The sequence below is a fragment of the Aedes aegypti genome, chromosome 3 (genome assembly GCF_002204515.2).
Source record: "Aedes aegypti strain LVP_AGWG chromosome 3, AaegL5.0 Primary Assembly, whole genome shotgun sequence".
NCBI lineage: Eukaryota > Metazoa > Arthropoda > Insecta > Diptera > Culicidae > Aedes > Aedes aegypti.
The window spans coordinates 326,097,633-326,114,439 of NC_035109.1; the positions used below are offsets into that span (position 1 = coordinate 326,097,633).

The 16,807-nt window shown below is 37.6% G+C and overlaps 1 protein-coding gene across 5 annotated transcripts; it reads left to right on the top strand.

Annotated features, from left to right (window-relative positions):
* The first annotated feature begins 261 nt into the window (after positions 1-261).
* On the top strand, positions 262-15,173 carry LOC110678815 (spondin-2). Of its 5 annotated transcripts, none has more exons than XM_021852232.1 (5): positions 262-577; positions 1,199-1,559; positions 6,707-6,984; positions 14,495-14,716; positions 14,783-15,173. In XM_021852232.1, the coding sequence occupies exons 2-5, from the start codon at positions 1,304-1,306 to the stop codon at positions 15,107-15,109; spliced, it is 1,083 nt and encodes a 360-aa protein (XP_021707924.1). In that variant the 5' UTR covers positions 262-577; positions 1,199-1,303; the 3' UTR covers positions 15,110-15,173. The 5 variants fall into 5 exon arrangements, with proteins under 5 accessions (XP_021707924.1, XP_021707926.1, XP_021707925.1 ...); XM_021852234.1 differs by having other exon boundaries at positions 1,202-1,559; XM_021852233.1 differs by having other exon boundaries at positions 1,226-1,559.
* The last annotated feature ends 1,634 nt before the right edge of the window (positions 15,174-16,807 follow it).

Below are 16,807 nucleotides of genomic sequence, written 5' to 3' on the forward strand. Positions count from 1 at the left end.
TATGAGCTCAGGAGCTTTAAAAAAACACTGCCGAAGTGAATCAAAAGTGCCAAGAATAGGATCCGATTTGTCGAAATAATTAAAAGTTCAAAAATTCCAATATATGTGTTCTGTGTCTCGATGGTCCCTTCAATATCGAGCTAGAGAGATTCGACTGTATATCGCGAGTCGATGACGATCTTCTCGCATTGTTCGCGGGGCGTTCAGACGCATACCTATTGGTAAAACTAAAAAAGATTTCCGCGATCGCGCTTGGACTCGCTGATAGTCGTCGGTCATATTCGCGGAATATTAAACCTACATTTCTGTTTCTTCACGCCTCCTGAACAAACCGTCGGCAGCAGATGACTCAGTCTTTGGTGTGATTTCGCCCGGCGCGGTAGAACTTTGAATCCTCGCTCTCTCGGTTAACAAATGTCGCGACGTGGTTTTGTGTGATCTGGGATTTTTTCCCTCAAGTGCAAGCGATTTGTTGGTTGTGATCTGATCTGTGGTTAATTTCAATTGCAATCGAAGAAGGTGCCTTTCTCCGATTAAGCCGCGAGTGATTGATTCGTCTAGACGATTTGATTGGCAGGTTGGAAATTGTTTCGAGGACACACCCTTTCAGCAAACCCATGCTGTATCGACGATAGTCATCTATTCCAGCAAGGCGTTCGGTCGTACCGTAATTCGGGGTGCAGTTGATCAGTGTCTCTGCTTAGGGGTCCGCCACCGTGTTTTGGCCCTTCATACAACGCTATTATCAGTTGAAATTATTGATGAAAGTTGACCTTGGTATCCAGTGGAACCACAAAGATGCTTACATTTAGGCGTATTATGTAGTTTAATCTGCAATTCACAAAATTTAATTCCAAAATTTACTGATTGGGTTTTAAGACTTTTGACACTTAATTAGATTCAATGATCCCAAATTTAGTAAGTAGAATATCTCCTCATTTTAGAAACCTATCTCAGTAATCAACTTCACCCCTGAAATAAAAAACTTCATTTTTTGATTTGTATAAATTCTTCCTGATATTGTTATAACATTTTGTCAAAATTTCGTCTACACAATTCGACAAACATCATTATGGTTATGGTTTTAAAAAAATATTTGGATGATAATACATGAATCCCACCAGATATTGTAGAACATAATCGTTCAAAAGTGATCATTTTCCCCCCATTTTACGGTACCCTCGTTCGTCTCTCGAAGAAGAAATTCCAACTGTCGTGTGAAAAGTGTTGCATGTCCGCTGCATTCATAGGCCCGTGACAGAAACCGGGGAGGAAAAAATCGTAAAATAGATTACGCTCTGAAATGATGAAAATGAAACTAGTTGTGCTGTGGCGGCAGCAAAAGCCTGCCTTCCTAGTGCCGTTGCTCCTAGGGCTGGTGGTGCTGTTAATGGATTCGACGCCGATCACCGATGGGGCGGTTTTCCAAAGTGAAAGCTGCTCGGACTCGGAAGCGCTCGTCTTCTACCGGATCAAGCTGGCGACCAACTGGAGCAAGAAGCTCTTTCCGAAGCACTATCCCGAGTTTCGGCCTCCGCCGCAGTGGAGCATCACCTACGGTAAGATGGATGGGGTGAATTTTGGGGGATGATTGTAAAAATATTTTTATGAAAGGTGTTCAAGATGATCAGTAATGAAGGTATTCTTATAAAATGACCTTAGTTTGTCATCGAGAGTTGGAAAAAAGGTTTTCAAACTTTAGTTGCTTTTGAATACTTTTGGCAAAATATTGGATTTAAAAAATAACCCAGCAACACATAGAGTGCTGTTCTCAATAATAGCAGCGCATGTCAATTTTCATACGAAATTCTCAACTTTGGTATGCTTTAGTTTTGTTCCCTTTCGAGCAATCTAGCTGAAATTTGTTCCACAGAACTCCAAATATATTCTTTTTTTCTTTTCAAAAACTTTCAGATTACTTTGAGCTCCTGCCGGAAAGTGAGATATTAGGAAAAATTGTTAAAAATTATAGCAGTTTCAAAATATATAATTTCTAATTTGGCATTGAGTTTTTAATTTATATCTCACTAGTGGTCCCGGCATACTTCGTCTTGCCATCAAGTAGGCTGTTGAAAAACGTTATGGATCGTCCCATACAAAATGACAGTTTCGTTTAGTCTTGTTTTTCCAACTTTCCCGGTGAATATATCCCGATTTTTATACACACAAACACGTCGGATCCCTTAACGAATAGAACGGAGAAAGAATCATCCAAATTAGTTGACCCGTCCGTAAGCCATATCGTGACATACAAACACAATTCAATTTTTATTTATATAGAATTATCATTTGAATAACCATCAGTACTTATCAAACGTACGCGCTAACCAAAAATGTTTAAAATATTTGCGGAAAAAAAATAAAATGAAAAAATGCTATTCATTTGCAAAATCTGGTTGCAAAATTGATCATATTTGTAGTTTTGTTGATAAACTTTCAGCTCGATTGCTCGAAAGGAAACAAAAATAGAGCATACCAAAGTTGACCATTTTGTATGAAAATCGACATGCGTTGCTCTTTTTCAGAACAGAACTGTATATAAAACTTTGCTTTCGGTAAAAATCTTAGCGCTGTTCTGAAGGAATCTTGGGAGAAGTAATGAAAGAAACCCTGGAGGAATTGCTGATGGAATCCATTAGGATGTCCTGAAGGAATCTATGAGGTATATCCTGAAAAAATCCATGGGGGATGTTCTGAAGGAGGCTTGTCCAGAAGAATTTCATGGGGGATATCCAGAAGCAATCCAAGGAGTATTTCTTGAAGGAATCCATGGAGAATGTTCTGAACCAAATCCATGGGCGATGTTCTGAAGGAATCTATGAGGTATGTCCTGGAGGAATCTAAAGGGGATGTCTTAAAGGAATACATGAAGAATGTCCTGAAGGAATCTATGGGGAATGTCCTGAAACGAATTCATGGGGGATGTCCTGAAGGAATCCATGGGGGGTGTCCTGAAATGAACCCATGGGGGATGTCCTGAATAAATCCTTGGGGGATGTTTTGAAGGAACCCATGGGTGATGTCCTGTAGATATCCATGACATTCCCTGAAGGAATCCATGAGGTATGTCCTGAAGGAATCTATGAGGTATATTCTGAAGGAATCCATGGGTGATTTACTGGAGGAATCCATGGGGCATGTCTTGAAGGAATCTAAGAGGTTTGTCCTGAAGGAACCCATGGGTAATGTCCCGAAGAAATTCATGGGGGATGTCCTGAAAGGAATCTATAGTAGATGTCTTGAAGGAATCCATGAGGTATATCTAGAAGGCATCCATGGGGGATTCTGATGGAGTCTAAGAGGGATATCCTGTAGGAATCCCTTGGGGATATCCAGAAAGTATCGGTGGGGAATATATATAAATCCTTGGAGTATATCCTTGAAGGAAACCTTGGGCAATATCCTAAAGAAATATCCGGGAGAATAAATGGAGGAACACATCGAAATTTCCTGAAGGAATCGCTGAAGGACATTCTGGAGCAATTCCATTAGAAATCTCTGGAGGGATCTTTGAATGATATCCTGGAAGTTTCCATGGAAGAGTTCTGGAAGCATTTTACAAAGAAATTCTCGGAGAAAATTCTGCTGAAATCTATGTAAATAATTTCTGAATAATTTTAGGAATTTCTAAAAAGCTTAAAAAAATATCCCGGAACAATTTTTTAGGACCGAAATTTCCGAAGTTAATTCAAAATTCCCTAAAAAATATTTGAGAAAAGTCCTGTAGTATCTTTTGTGGGATATCAAGAAGATTTGCTGTAATAATTTCTGGTGGAATTTATCAAGTTTTTAAAGGTAGAGAGTGGAGAATCCTTGAAGGATTCCGCGGAACAATCTCTGGACGTAACGCTGGTGGATTCTATAGACAAAACATTCTTGATTAGTTGCTGAAGGTAGTCGGGGAGGAATTCATGAAGCTATCCCTAGAGGAATACCAGAAAAAATATCAGGGTTTTTATTTCTGTAAATTCCCGTAGAAACCCTTGGAGGCCTTGGATTCGTGAGTGTATCCTGGAAAGCAAAAAAAAAGTCTTAGAAAGATTTCCTTATGCAATTTTTGGAGGAATTTCTGATGCAGAATCACTGGATGAGCTCCTGAAGGAAATCATGAAGGAATCTCTGGAGCATGTCTGCTGAAACTGGTTTCGGAATGGTGAAAATGGTCAATTAAATCAAACGAAAAATTCTCATAAAAATTTGAAACTAAGCACTCAAAATTTCGAAAAACGTGAATAAAAATATAAATTACTATTTAAAAGTCTTTAAGTGCTATTTTCGATTTTTCCTTAGAAAATTTCTAATACTGTAGAGCTTATTCTCAGAGTTTTCTTAGATGATATTTGATATTTATATGTTGATTCAAATTTATTTGTGATTTTTATGGCAAAACAAATCTTCGATGTTATTTTAGAAGTTTTAGTTGCTAATTTATACTTAGTTTTGTTTTAGTTTAGTGACGATTATTATTTTTCTATGACATGACAATGTTTTGCCCGGGCGAACCCTAAATAAGTAGTACACGGTGTCAAACATTCGACTGGGATCTGACAGTAGTCCAACCATATCTAGAGGAATTCGCGATTAGGGCCTATCTGACAAATCAATAACAATGAGAAAATAATCAATGAAATTCTTATGTGCAATTTTAAATCCCCATTGGAGAAAATATACTCAATCTTTAACCTTTTCACTTTAAAACATATTTCATAAACCTAGTTTTAAAATCCTCATCAATACCACACACATCTCGTACAATTCCCTAGTTATTTCGTACTCAAAAAATCTTTAAAGGTTTCGCCTAAAACGTACTCGAGAATGCCAGTATCGCCCAATGTTATGAGCCCGTAATCGATATTATTTTCAGTGTCGCCTATTACTTTTGCGCCGTGTTTACATTCTGGTTTCAATAAAGCCCGCCACGTACGCCTTGTTTATTTTTTGTTATTATGCTTGACACTCAAGAAATTCTAATAGAGGATAATGTCAAACGATTGTTTGGTCAGCTGTCAGATCGCAGTCAAATATTCGACACAGTGTACGGCTAGTTTTAGTGATCGGTTGGATATCCAATACACCTAAAAAAAACCAAACGTCATTGCTACGTGAAAAATCATGTAGATCATTCAAATTCATTTTGCCTCCACTTCACCTGACTAAGATGAAGATAACTAAGCCATTCATAACCATCAAATAGTGAATCGGTAATTGTTACTGAGGTTACCTATCGCACTTACGTACAATTCACGTAAGTGCCTAAGTTCATTTTGACATCTGCATATTGTATACGTACATTCGGTATTGAGCGCAAATCCTAAGATGGCGCCCGCTTGATTTTTGAAGAACTTCAAAAGCTGTTGAACTTTAAACCCTGTGTTAGATTGATTGCAAGGTAAATATGCTTTGAAAATCAAAGAATCTCTGCATTACTTCATATTTTACACCTAATTTATAACCTCTATCAATTTTAGCACGCGAAGGCTGCAACAAAACAGAACATACTCACAACATTTGGGAAACAAGATTCACAATGCTCAGATTGAATATAAAAATATCACAATCTTTTAAATTTGTTTACATTTTCCAATTGGGAATTAGTTTTCTTCCAAAGCCTATTAGAGATAAGGTTGGTCTATATTCTAGTTAATTTAATGCAAAACCATCTAGGTCCTATTTAAACGCTTCGTAAAGGCTACCGGGAAATCCACGTAGTTCTTACTTGTAGCGCCGGAGGAATGGACGAAGTTCAAAAGTTCATGCGTTCATTCTGGGCTACCTATGATTAACGTAAGAGCTACGTGAAAAGTGCGATGGAAAAAAACCACGTATGTTTTCACGTAACAATGACGTTTGGATTATTTTGAGTGTAGCTTAGATGATAACTTAAGGTTAAGAAAAATGTTTACTTCTGTTTCTTAACAAAGCAATGATATTTCAATTTTTCATTAAAAATAAAATAGTTATTGATCTCCAGGTTTGAAGTTTAGAAATTTGAATTTGATTAAAGATAATAAGGTACACATTTGGTTAACAATGGCTTATAGGACGAGGTCATACATTAAACAAGATATAACAAATTTATTCCTAATGAACATTATTATCATCTAATGATTTAGTTCACAACAGTTATAGTAAAAACTGATTGTACTCTTTTGTTCAATTCCTACACTTTTTCATTCTACGATGCCATCACGTCTGGCGCGTGCGCTCCTTCACGCTGAATAATCATGTCATGCCACAAACATCATTTTATGATCACCCTTTCATCACTGCCGTCACTGCAACCGGACCCCCGTGATTTATGGGCCATTCGTTAGCTAATTCAATGTTGCGCGCCGTTTGTCGTCGCTCGAGTGAATATAACTGCATAAAGTTAGGAATTGGACGCACTTATTCTGCTACCTTTCGAGCGAGAAAACCCATGAACGAGAGTCCATTAGGCGTGGGTATTACATTTGCCCACTCACCAAGAGTGGACCGACCGGATCAACGACGACGGAGACCATTCGAACCAAAACGGATGGATTTATGGAAGTTGTATCTGCACGTGATCAACCATCCGTCGATGGGCTCGGGCGATTTGCATTCAACGAAAGATTTCTTGGGGAAGGTCAGGGCGTTTACGAGTGGATTACGTTTGATTTTGAAAAGTGGAACTCATTGGAGTTAATTGTTTTCTTTTGTTTGCATTTCACCTTTTCTCGCGTAGGGCAAAGCCACAACAACTCATACCATTTGTTCCGAATGAAGGATTATGCGTCACCGGCCATTCAAGCCTTTGCTGAATCAGCCCATTCGCGCACTCTGCAGGAGGAGCTGGCTCGTCAAAACTCCATTATCTACGATGAGTTTCATATGGCGAAAATCCCGAAAGGTGCTGGATCAACGCAGGGAACGTTCTTCGTCGACGGCCGTCATCACAAGGTCTCCTTCATCACCAAGATCATCCCCTCGCCGGACTGGTTCATCGGACTGGATTCGTATGATGTAAGATAATTGATTGGATAGTGGGCAAAAAATTAACCAGAACCATTCTACATCTTTACCCATTCACGAAACGAAAAACCCTGGAAAAACGAATGGAACTGGGTTTAGCTACCGCACGTGACTACAAACTGATTTACGGGGCTAATTTTGGGTTTAAAATGATTTCAAACCGTATGCTGATAGATGTGAGATACTCATTTGACCCCAAACCTACTTTTTTTTCGTAGCAATGACTAGTTTGGTCACTATTAAAGAAGATTATCCTATTAAAATTTTAAGTTTTAACTATGAAGCAGAATGTTATGCATACTTACAAACATAGGTATAGATACATAAGGCTTCTGGCTACCACAGTTTTACTAGCGATGGCTATTTAACTCGAATTCCTTTATTTTATTATTACATTGATGTATGTTTATTTATTTGTGACGATAACCTATTAGTTTTAAACTTTTTACAAGGTCAAGGAAGCTTGATTTTATTTTTTATATTTTATCAAGTTTTTCTATCCATATTTTTAGGATATTAAAATTCGAAGAATTGATCGAGAAGCAAATATATGCGTAGGACTCATTTTGAGCCCCAATTATGTTTGGGACTGTCCACTACCCAAATCTATTTTAGCATTTCTAAGAGAAACATATTTTAAATAAAAAAAAATCATATTAAAACCTTGTTAAGAAGTGTGAAAGTTATTAATCACATTTAAGAATTAGAGATTTGGTGAAAACTGAGAATCGAAAATTGCGGTTAACTACCTAGTTAGCTTAGCTTAGCTTAGCTTAGACTGACTACACATATCAATGGTTGCTATTCCGTGATTGACCGAAGTCAGTGAAAATGCACAAAGAATCAACTAGAAGTTCGGCTGGGATTGGCCATAATCTTCTTCAATGTGCATAATTCAGTGCCTCTATTTATACATGGTCAATAACGGCGCCGGCCACGTCCTTGCAGTCAGGTGGGATTGGGGGAAGGAATGTTAGTGTGTAACCTTTGCTATTTGGAGACCGTGTTTGCCTCTGCATCTCCACAAAGGTTACTGGGAGGGATGTTTGTTAATGGGAAGGATCGTTGGGTCACAGGATTCACTTTGATAAGCGATTAGACCATGATAAATAATGATTTGTGAGATATATACATGCTTATTTGTAAATATAATATTTTCATTTGATATGAACAATTTCTATGTAGTGGAAAATTATGCCGACACTTGAGGTGACGAACCATTCAAAGTTTGTTGAACAAATACCTGAATGTAACATTCCTACAGCTGTCAGGACGAAAGCATGTGTTATTATATTTTACTTATTTGAAAAGAAACAAAAAACTCGATTGGTTGGAACATCATAGAACACTCTTATTCTTATGCCGACACTTACAGTGGCGAACCATCCAAAGTTTGTTGAATAAAGTGAACCTTTCGCAAGTCTACACTTGTAGTGTCGAACCATTCAAAGTTTTTTTTTTTAATTACAAAAATAAAGGTAAAAAGGGTGTTCTGAAAATAAAAAAAAATGTGAAACATAAATAATTCATGAATCAGAGTTTGTGTCGACACTCACAGTGACGAACAATTCATTGTTTGTTGAAAATTCATATTTACGTCCCACAATTGTAACGATTAAATGTGCAGTCATACATATTTTATAGATTAGAAATAGTAGCATGAAACGAGCTCACCAATTGATCCTTTATCCTTCACTGTGCAGCCACAATCCACTCTCAGCCTCACTCGTTTGCTCGGCTATATAAAAGCACTTAGAAAAAAAATAGGCGCGCGACCCGAAAAGGAAAAAAAACTTGGCTTTCTTGACGCACTGCCCAGCAGCAAGCGTCAAGGTCAAAGGATCAAAAAGAACTCCGAAAATTGCGGTTAACTACCTAGTAAACATAAAATCGTATACGATAGTGCACAAAAGTACGAAAGTGTATATCACACGTACATGTGCCATAAGGCTGCATGCAAAATGTACGTATATCGCCTCCACTATCGTACTCTACGCTACCATAAACGATCGTATGTTCACTGGGTACGTGTATCCAAATCTTCTTATCGATCAATTCTCAAAAACTTATTCATACAGACTCAAGTCAAAAAACTATACAAACTTACTTTATCGATCCTACGTGTTAAGCAGGCGGAATTCTACACGTACCGCTCTGTACCAACTCAACTTTTCACTTTTAGAACGTTTGATTTCCGGATTTACAAAACGACGAAAGTAACATTTTCAACTTTCGCAACCTAACCACTACTTTCGCTGCCCCGCTGTATGGAGAGACAAAGTGACTTAACCACGAATCAAAACAAAACACTACTTGAGCCGATTTTACATTGGTAGAAAAACGTCGAAAGTAACTGAATGAAACGGCTTATCATTTTTTTATAATTATTTTTGTGGGAAATAATAGAAACTACCTAGTTTTTGAACGTGAGCTGAGTGTATGCAAAATTTGAGCGAAGTACACGTTAAAAAATGTTTAAAAAATGATTCATTTTAAAACAGTTTTAGAAGATAGATTGTGATTTTTCCTAATTAATTTTCTCAAAACCGTATGAAAGTTACTTACGTCGATTTGAATAAGTAATCGAGAATTGTTCACATTTTTAAAACATAAAAATGACAACTACGAAGAAATACTGTTGATTTCATATTAAAATTAAAGAATCTGGGTTAAATGGACATCACGAATATAATGTTGGTGGACAGTCTCAAAATGAGACACGTATCGTCTGTCTCAGGTGGAGAGGAGAGAGGACTTATGTGTATGTTTTTATGTTACAATAACATTCCACTTCATAATCCCCTAAAATATCGCGTGACGTTTTTTTGAAGGATGAAAAAACTAATTGGGGTCAAATTACAAATAATGTGAGGACTCACTAGATCAATTGACCAATTTAGATAAAACTTTTGAAATATAGGGGAATTGTGGCTAAATGAGCCACGTATATCAATTAGAAGTCGCGTGTGGTGGCTGAGACCATTATTATTCGATTTCACAGAGTTTTCTTCTTGAATAGCTCTTTAGCTATCCCAGGGTTCTAGTAGGAATTTGAAAGACCTCTGACCAGAAAAAAAGAGACAAAAACAACAAACAGATCTGAAAAGAGTTTAAAAAGAGAGCAAACACGAAAAAGAAACGTAACAGTTATAAGACGATAAAAGTTTGATTCTTCAATATGACCAGTCCTCTAAAAATATCCCAAAAAATATTTTTGGATTACATTACGAATATTGTCACTGCTCATATTACTGTCTGTATTTTCTGAATTTCTCATGGAATTCGATCAGAAAAAGACGGGATTGGTGGTCTAATGGCTACCGCTTCTGCTTCATAAGCAGAAGGTCATGGGTTCAATCCCAGGCCCGTCCCTTTCCTTGTACTTTGTAGTTGTATCTTTCGCTTGCTTCTATCTACCACTCTTAATATATCTCTTAATATAGTTGATATATCACAGTTTATAGCATTTGCTAGAACCCGAGACGGACAGAAATAAACCGTTTCCCTACGCTTCCATTCTTTCACCATTATAGCACGCCTTTCCTTACGCCTGATACATAGGCAGTCTGCTGCCCAAACCAGCAAGCCTCTCTGCGATAAAAAATACCCCTTCACCCTTCCCACATGAACTGACGTAGACGCAGTGGTATATACGGTCTACCGTGGGAGCCAGTTGAAATGCATCATCAATTTCTCCCCCTTCCCCTCATTGGTCTGTATTCTGACGTGGCAGGCACCATTGTTGCTTAAAACTAGAAGAACACCAGCAATTATACACTGAGGGTGCCTGTCAACCCCAAGCAGTCATCTGGTTGGTTCTTTGTGTAAGTGCAGCTGATCTGGCGATACTGAAGTAGCAACCACGGGCGGCCTATCAAGCTCAAGCTCATGGAATTCGATCATAGAAGATTTTGTGTTACCGGGGTTCATTTAGTGATTTTACGGGGTTACCTTCTAGAATTCAACCAGGAGAACCACATATATTACTTCAGAGATTTAATCAAGTATTCCTGCAAATATTTTATTAGATTTTTTTTTCCAGAAACTCTTACTTTCTATGAGTTTATCCAGTAATTTGTCGATTTATATAGGATTTTAGAACGACTTACAGTACTCAAACAGTTATTTCAATTTCTCCAGATATGCATCAAGAGATTTCTTGGGTATTCTTACAAAACTGTCGATCAGGATTTCTTTGGAACTTAAATCAAAAATTTATTTTAGGATTCTTGTTCGAAAATTACTCTAGAGATTTTTCAAAGATTTTCCAAGGAAGTGTTCAAGTAATATTCCAAAGATGTCTTCAAGAAAATGTCAAGTAAATTCTATAGATACTATTGGAGAATTTTTTGAAAACACCCGGTTAGTTATTCTAGAGAGAATCCTGACGTAACCTCTGATAAAAATGTGTATGTTCAAATCTCAGCAACAAGATTTGGTGGTAAATCGAACAAAAGACAGATAATAAAAAGTTTTTTTTTACACAAAAATTAAACAAGATAGTTGCTGCTTGAGGTGCTAAGTATTTGTGGACTGAATTTTTTTTAACATCTTGATCTGAATTTGATGAGAATGGAGTTCCTATGAGAAAACTACGCAGAATTTTTCAGATGCCATTTTATTCCAGAATCATGCCCTGGACTGGTTCAGAAGCTGCCCAATACATTGCAAAAGATTGCCTAGATTTAAATGAAGATCATGTGGATTTTCGAAATGGTGAAAATAATCATGTCAGAATCTTGTCGAGTGCGAGATTTGTTTTGTAATCCTGTTCAGGAATCTATGAAATTGCTGTGTAGAATTTTATATGAATCATGCTCAGAGCTTAGTTAGAATCCCACCTTTGATTATGTGAATCCACTGCCCCGATTCAATGTTCGTTCCATCGAGGACACTGCTAAAGATTCTGTATAAGCTCTAGATAATAGATCCATAAAATTCATGTCAATGATTTTGGGAGAATTTGTTGAGCTAGTTTGACCTACAACTTTTAAAGTTCGATGGGGATTTAGTTTATTTTTCTAATATTAAAAAAAAATAACGTCTCATTACGAACTTCAAAATTTAAACTTCAAGCTTATTTGTGAAGAAGAACAGTCTTAGTGGATATTCAAATTCTGATAAAAGTGCATTGAATCGAGCTACTAAGTATTCACTCATATTATAAATTTTAAATATTAGGTTAATTTCGGTTTAAGAATAAAACTAAATAAAATAGGGAAATAATTGAACTTGTTATGCTTTAACTTCAAGATGGTCGAACATTCAACGGGCCAGATATGAGATGAATCTTCAAAGTCTTCGTGGGCCGAAGATTGGGCAGCCCTGTTTGAAAGTACAGCTTTATGAACTTCTAGATGGAACTCTGTAAGAACTCTTGGACTGAAGGAATTCCTTGTAAAACATCGGATAGAATCCTTGATGAAATTTTTATGGGAATGATCTGAGGAATTGGTGTAATACTATACTGCTTTTCATAATGATATGACCACCCACAGTTTTTCGTATACAGGAGCATTTTTTCAGGTTGGATTTGAACCCACGACTCTTGTATCCTAGACGAGCTTTTTACCAACTAGCTACTGACTGGCTACTTTAATAGCATGCAAGAGCCGTGGGTTCGAATCCCACCTGAGCATGTGGATTTTTTTCATAATTTATCCATCTTTACCACGCATAATGAGTTAATTAATTTACTCGAAAAATGTTTGAAAGTACTGCAGGGATAATCCTTGGATGAAATGTTGGAGAAGTTCCCAAGGAAATTTATGGAGGAACTTCATGAGCAAACCTAGATCGAGTTCAATGATGAATTCCCGGGATCCATTAAGAATCACGATGCGTTTCGAAGAGCAGTTTTAAAACAAATAAATCGGCATGTCTGTAATTTTGGCACAAGTAAGCCAAACCAAAACCATTTCCTTTGCATCCTACAAAATATTAAATTCGCAACGTGGGCTTCATGCTTGTGCGATTAGTAAAGCCAGAAATTTAGTCGCATTGTTTCAAGAAGGGTGTGTTCGATTCACGCTTAAGACCGGTAAGTTTTTCGTGACGAATGTTTTCCGACTGTGCCGCTTATAGTTTCACACTGATCTTTTGTCTAGTGTAGTGCTTCCTTAAAAGGGAAAAATGTCCTTTGGAAGCATCAACCTGGAGGTGTCTTAAAAAATAAAAACATTGATGTCCCGAACATTGATATCCGGCCCTTCTATAGTAAACATGTCAAGTTATCGTTTTTTACTTAAAATCGGCAACAGTTTTCTGTAAAAAACATAACAAAAAGTACGTGACCAGGCAGCTAGTGGAGAAGTTTTAAAAGTGATACGGGCCCAGATAGCCGTAGCGGTAAACGTGCAGCTATTCAGCATGACCATGCTGAGGGTCGTGGGTTCGAATCCCGCTGGTCGGGGATCTTTTCGTAAAGAAAATTTTCTCGATTCCCAGGGCATATAGTATAATCGTACCTGCCACAACCATTGTTACTAGAGACCGAATATACCTCTGCATCTCCACAGTTGGCATCGGAAGGATCTTGGGTTAGTGGGATAAGGTAAAGATCTGGTAGTCACCTATTGCTGGTGATAAGATCCATGGTATACTCACGCCTTGCCGGAATCGCGATATTTTTAGATGAACGCATTGTACGCCGAACAGTGTTCATCGCTCACCCTCACAAGAGCAAGCAATACGATCAAAAGATCAAACACTACTAACGCAATCCGCAATCCATGAATCGATTTCACCGTGCTACGCGAGCGACACGCAACACGATTGATCCAGCTCGCATCACTCGCCCCCACAGGAGCAAGTAACACGACCAAAGGATCAATTACTACACGATATTTGTAAGAATTCTTTACTCTCGAGGAAGATAAATTCTAAGATTAACTGGTGTTAACCTTTAACGAACTTTAGAAGCATCTTTGAAGATTTTACATGAGAAATTACTCGAAAAAAGTTTGGAAGTATTACAAGGATGATCCCTGGATGAAATGTTGGAGAAATTAATGCAGGAACATTTTAAGGATACCCAGATCTAATTTATTAACGGGATTTATTATTAAGGGATTTATTAAGAACTCAATTCCCTCGAATATGCCTCGAATGAATTATAGGAGCCTTTCATGAGATTAACCGTGAACAAATTCATGAATGCACCCATAAGATAATAAGTAAATGGAAAACCAAACTTAGTACTATACCATTTAATTCCACTAGAGTTTGTATCCTTTGACAGATACGCGTATTTCGACCTCGACTGTAAGGCCGTCTTGAGTGTCGTGTACTAAACTCGATACTTACATAGATACTTTTTAGAGACTTGCATCTATAATCAGTGTCCAGATCTTGTCTCTAAAACGAGACCTGCTACAAGCCCTGCGAATCAACAGCGACACGCGGTATAGAATTCTTTGCTGGTTTTGGTCCGTCTTTGCCCACTGTGAGGATGGGTTGAAATTACCTCCATAGAAGAAATTTATATCGTACCTTTTTTCAGCTGTGTTCCGACGGACAATGGGTCGATGACATAACCTTAGATTTGCACCCCGTGGATGCTGGCACGAGCAATGGTCTAACCTTCACCTCACCAAAGTGGCCAACCAATCCTCCGGGCGTCATTGAAAAGATTACTGCTCGTTATCCAAACCACTTCGCCAGCAGCTTTTTCTATCCGGAAATCAAACACCTTCCAGCGATTGCGAAAGTGACATTCACGAAGGTAATTTCTCGCCATTTTTGTACAAACAATTAAACGGTAATTATCCTCTCTATCCACAAATTTCAGCTGCACGAGTACCACGGAACAAATAACGTCCAAAAGAAGATGAAGAAGCTCAAGAACAAACAACGTAAACGGTTGCTGAAGAAGTTGGCACTCGTTAATCGGAAGCAGGAAAACGAAACCATCAAGCAGATAAACGATTGCGAGGTGAGCAAGTGGTCCGAGTGGAGCGCCTGCAGTCAGTCGTGTGGGCTGGGCAAACGCACTCGCACCCGGGTCGTGGTGAAACACTCCAAGGATCAAGGCCAGGATTGTCCCCGGCTGATGGAGACGCAGTGGTGCGGATCGGCGAGGGAGTGCACCGACGGGGACAGCTATTTTCGGTGGTAGCAGTAGGGCTGGATGGTCTGCGGGGGAGCTTGAGTGTTGAGATGATTAAATTGTTGAACTGAAAGCCAGGGGTTTTTGTTATTAAATAGATATATCACAGGCTCCGTTTTAACATAATGGACATAGACGTATGTAATTCTGACAAAAACAGACAGAATTTTGAATAATACATATACCAAATGCTCACTTAAACTTTTGCGAGATATTTCAAGCCCAAACATTGATAATGAGCAGATTATCTCCATTCAATATATAAGAGAAAAAATACGTCTATAAAAATTGTTCAAAAGTTCATATATAGAAACAAACTATGGAAATTTTTAGGTACATTCTCTTTATATAAATGTTTTATTTTACGATTTATGATTACGCTCAGATGATTACAAATCAAGAACCAGCAGATAGTGAATCAAATTACCTCACGTTTATGTTGTAACTGATTAATTTCGTCTCTCAATAAACATCGCATGTTCGACAAATATCCCAATTTGGTTACAAAATCTCATCTATGTATCTTGTCATGTCGCTCTTAAAACTAAAACAAATATTACGTAATGCCTTTCTTCCAGTTAGCGCAGCGGGCGAGGTTCAGTCAACACCTATTCACTAATGTGCAGTGCGGTTTGTAGTCCGGTATACCTATGTGAGTGTGCGTTTGTGTGAAGAACGTGCTCCATAATGTGCCCGGCGAGGCGAACACCACCGATTGATCGCTGTCATGTTCGAATTGTTTTGTGCGTTTGAATTATTAATGAATGTTTATTGCCGAAAACGAAATCGATTATGGGCTGTCGTGAGTGATCCATTGCCGCCACGCGCCGTTCGATTGGCTCCGAGGCAGTGTATAGTTAGCGAGCTTTCAAATGTAGGGGAAGTGGTCAAGATTGAGGCAGTGAGTAATATCAGTAAAGAAGTATTGGCTTTCCTCTGTCCATAAATCACGTATTTTTACCCTTCTCCTATATAAGACCACGTGAATCTTCGACAGCCCCTTATAAGAGGTTTTGCATGAGGAATTACTTCATAAATTCTTCCAGAAACAAAAGCAAAGATTCCTCAATAAAATAGTTCAAGGTTTTTCATATTTTTTAAGGATTGCACAAAGTATTTTTTTCTAAAAATTCGACTAATGACGCATCCACAAAATTTCAAATATTGTTTTATGTATTTCCTCTTGTATTCCTACAGATATTACACTCTACAGGTTGTTTTGAGGTTCACTATCTAATTATTTTCCTGGTATTTTTCAGATATATCTTTCAAAATTGATTCATACTTGTCTTAAGATATCCTCATAAAATTTCTTAAAGCATTACTTTTGATACCTATTTTAGGATTCGTTCATGAAATCCTCATCATATTGCTTTTCTATAAAATGTTCTCTAGCGCACTTCCAGAAATTCCATCTGAAACTCAGTCAGAAATTACAGAATCTACATGGCTTTCCCGAGAACCCAACAACAACTTTCTTCTAAAATTCTTATCTGTAATATCTGAAGTAACATTTAATCTAACCTAAGAACCAATATATTAAGAAATTTCATTCTCTGTTGGATGTTAGAGGAATTGACCTTTTTTGTGAAAATCCGAAAAATATAACATTTTTTTTAGAATTATCGCAGGATTAACTCTTAAAGAAAGCTCTGCATTGAGTGTTTAAAAATACTGTGAATTTAATATTTAATATACTGTGTTTAA

What these genes read in the sequence shown, in the direction of transcription:
- LOC110678815 (XM_021852232.1), top strand. Translation starts at nt 1,304, where the DNA reads ATGATGAAAATGAAACTAGTTGTGCTGTGGCGGCAGCAAAAGCCTGCC. An exon ending in GCAGTGGAGCATCACCTACG is followed by an intron (nt 1,560 to 6,706) that starts GTAAGATGGATG and finishes TTTCTCGCGTAG; the next exon opens with GGCAAAGCCACAACAACTCA. An exon ending in TCGGACTGGATTCGTATGAT is followed by an intron (nt 6,985 to 14,494) that starts GTAAGATAATTG and finishes ACCTTTTTTCAG; the next exon opens with CTGTGTTCCGACGGACAATG.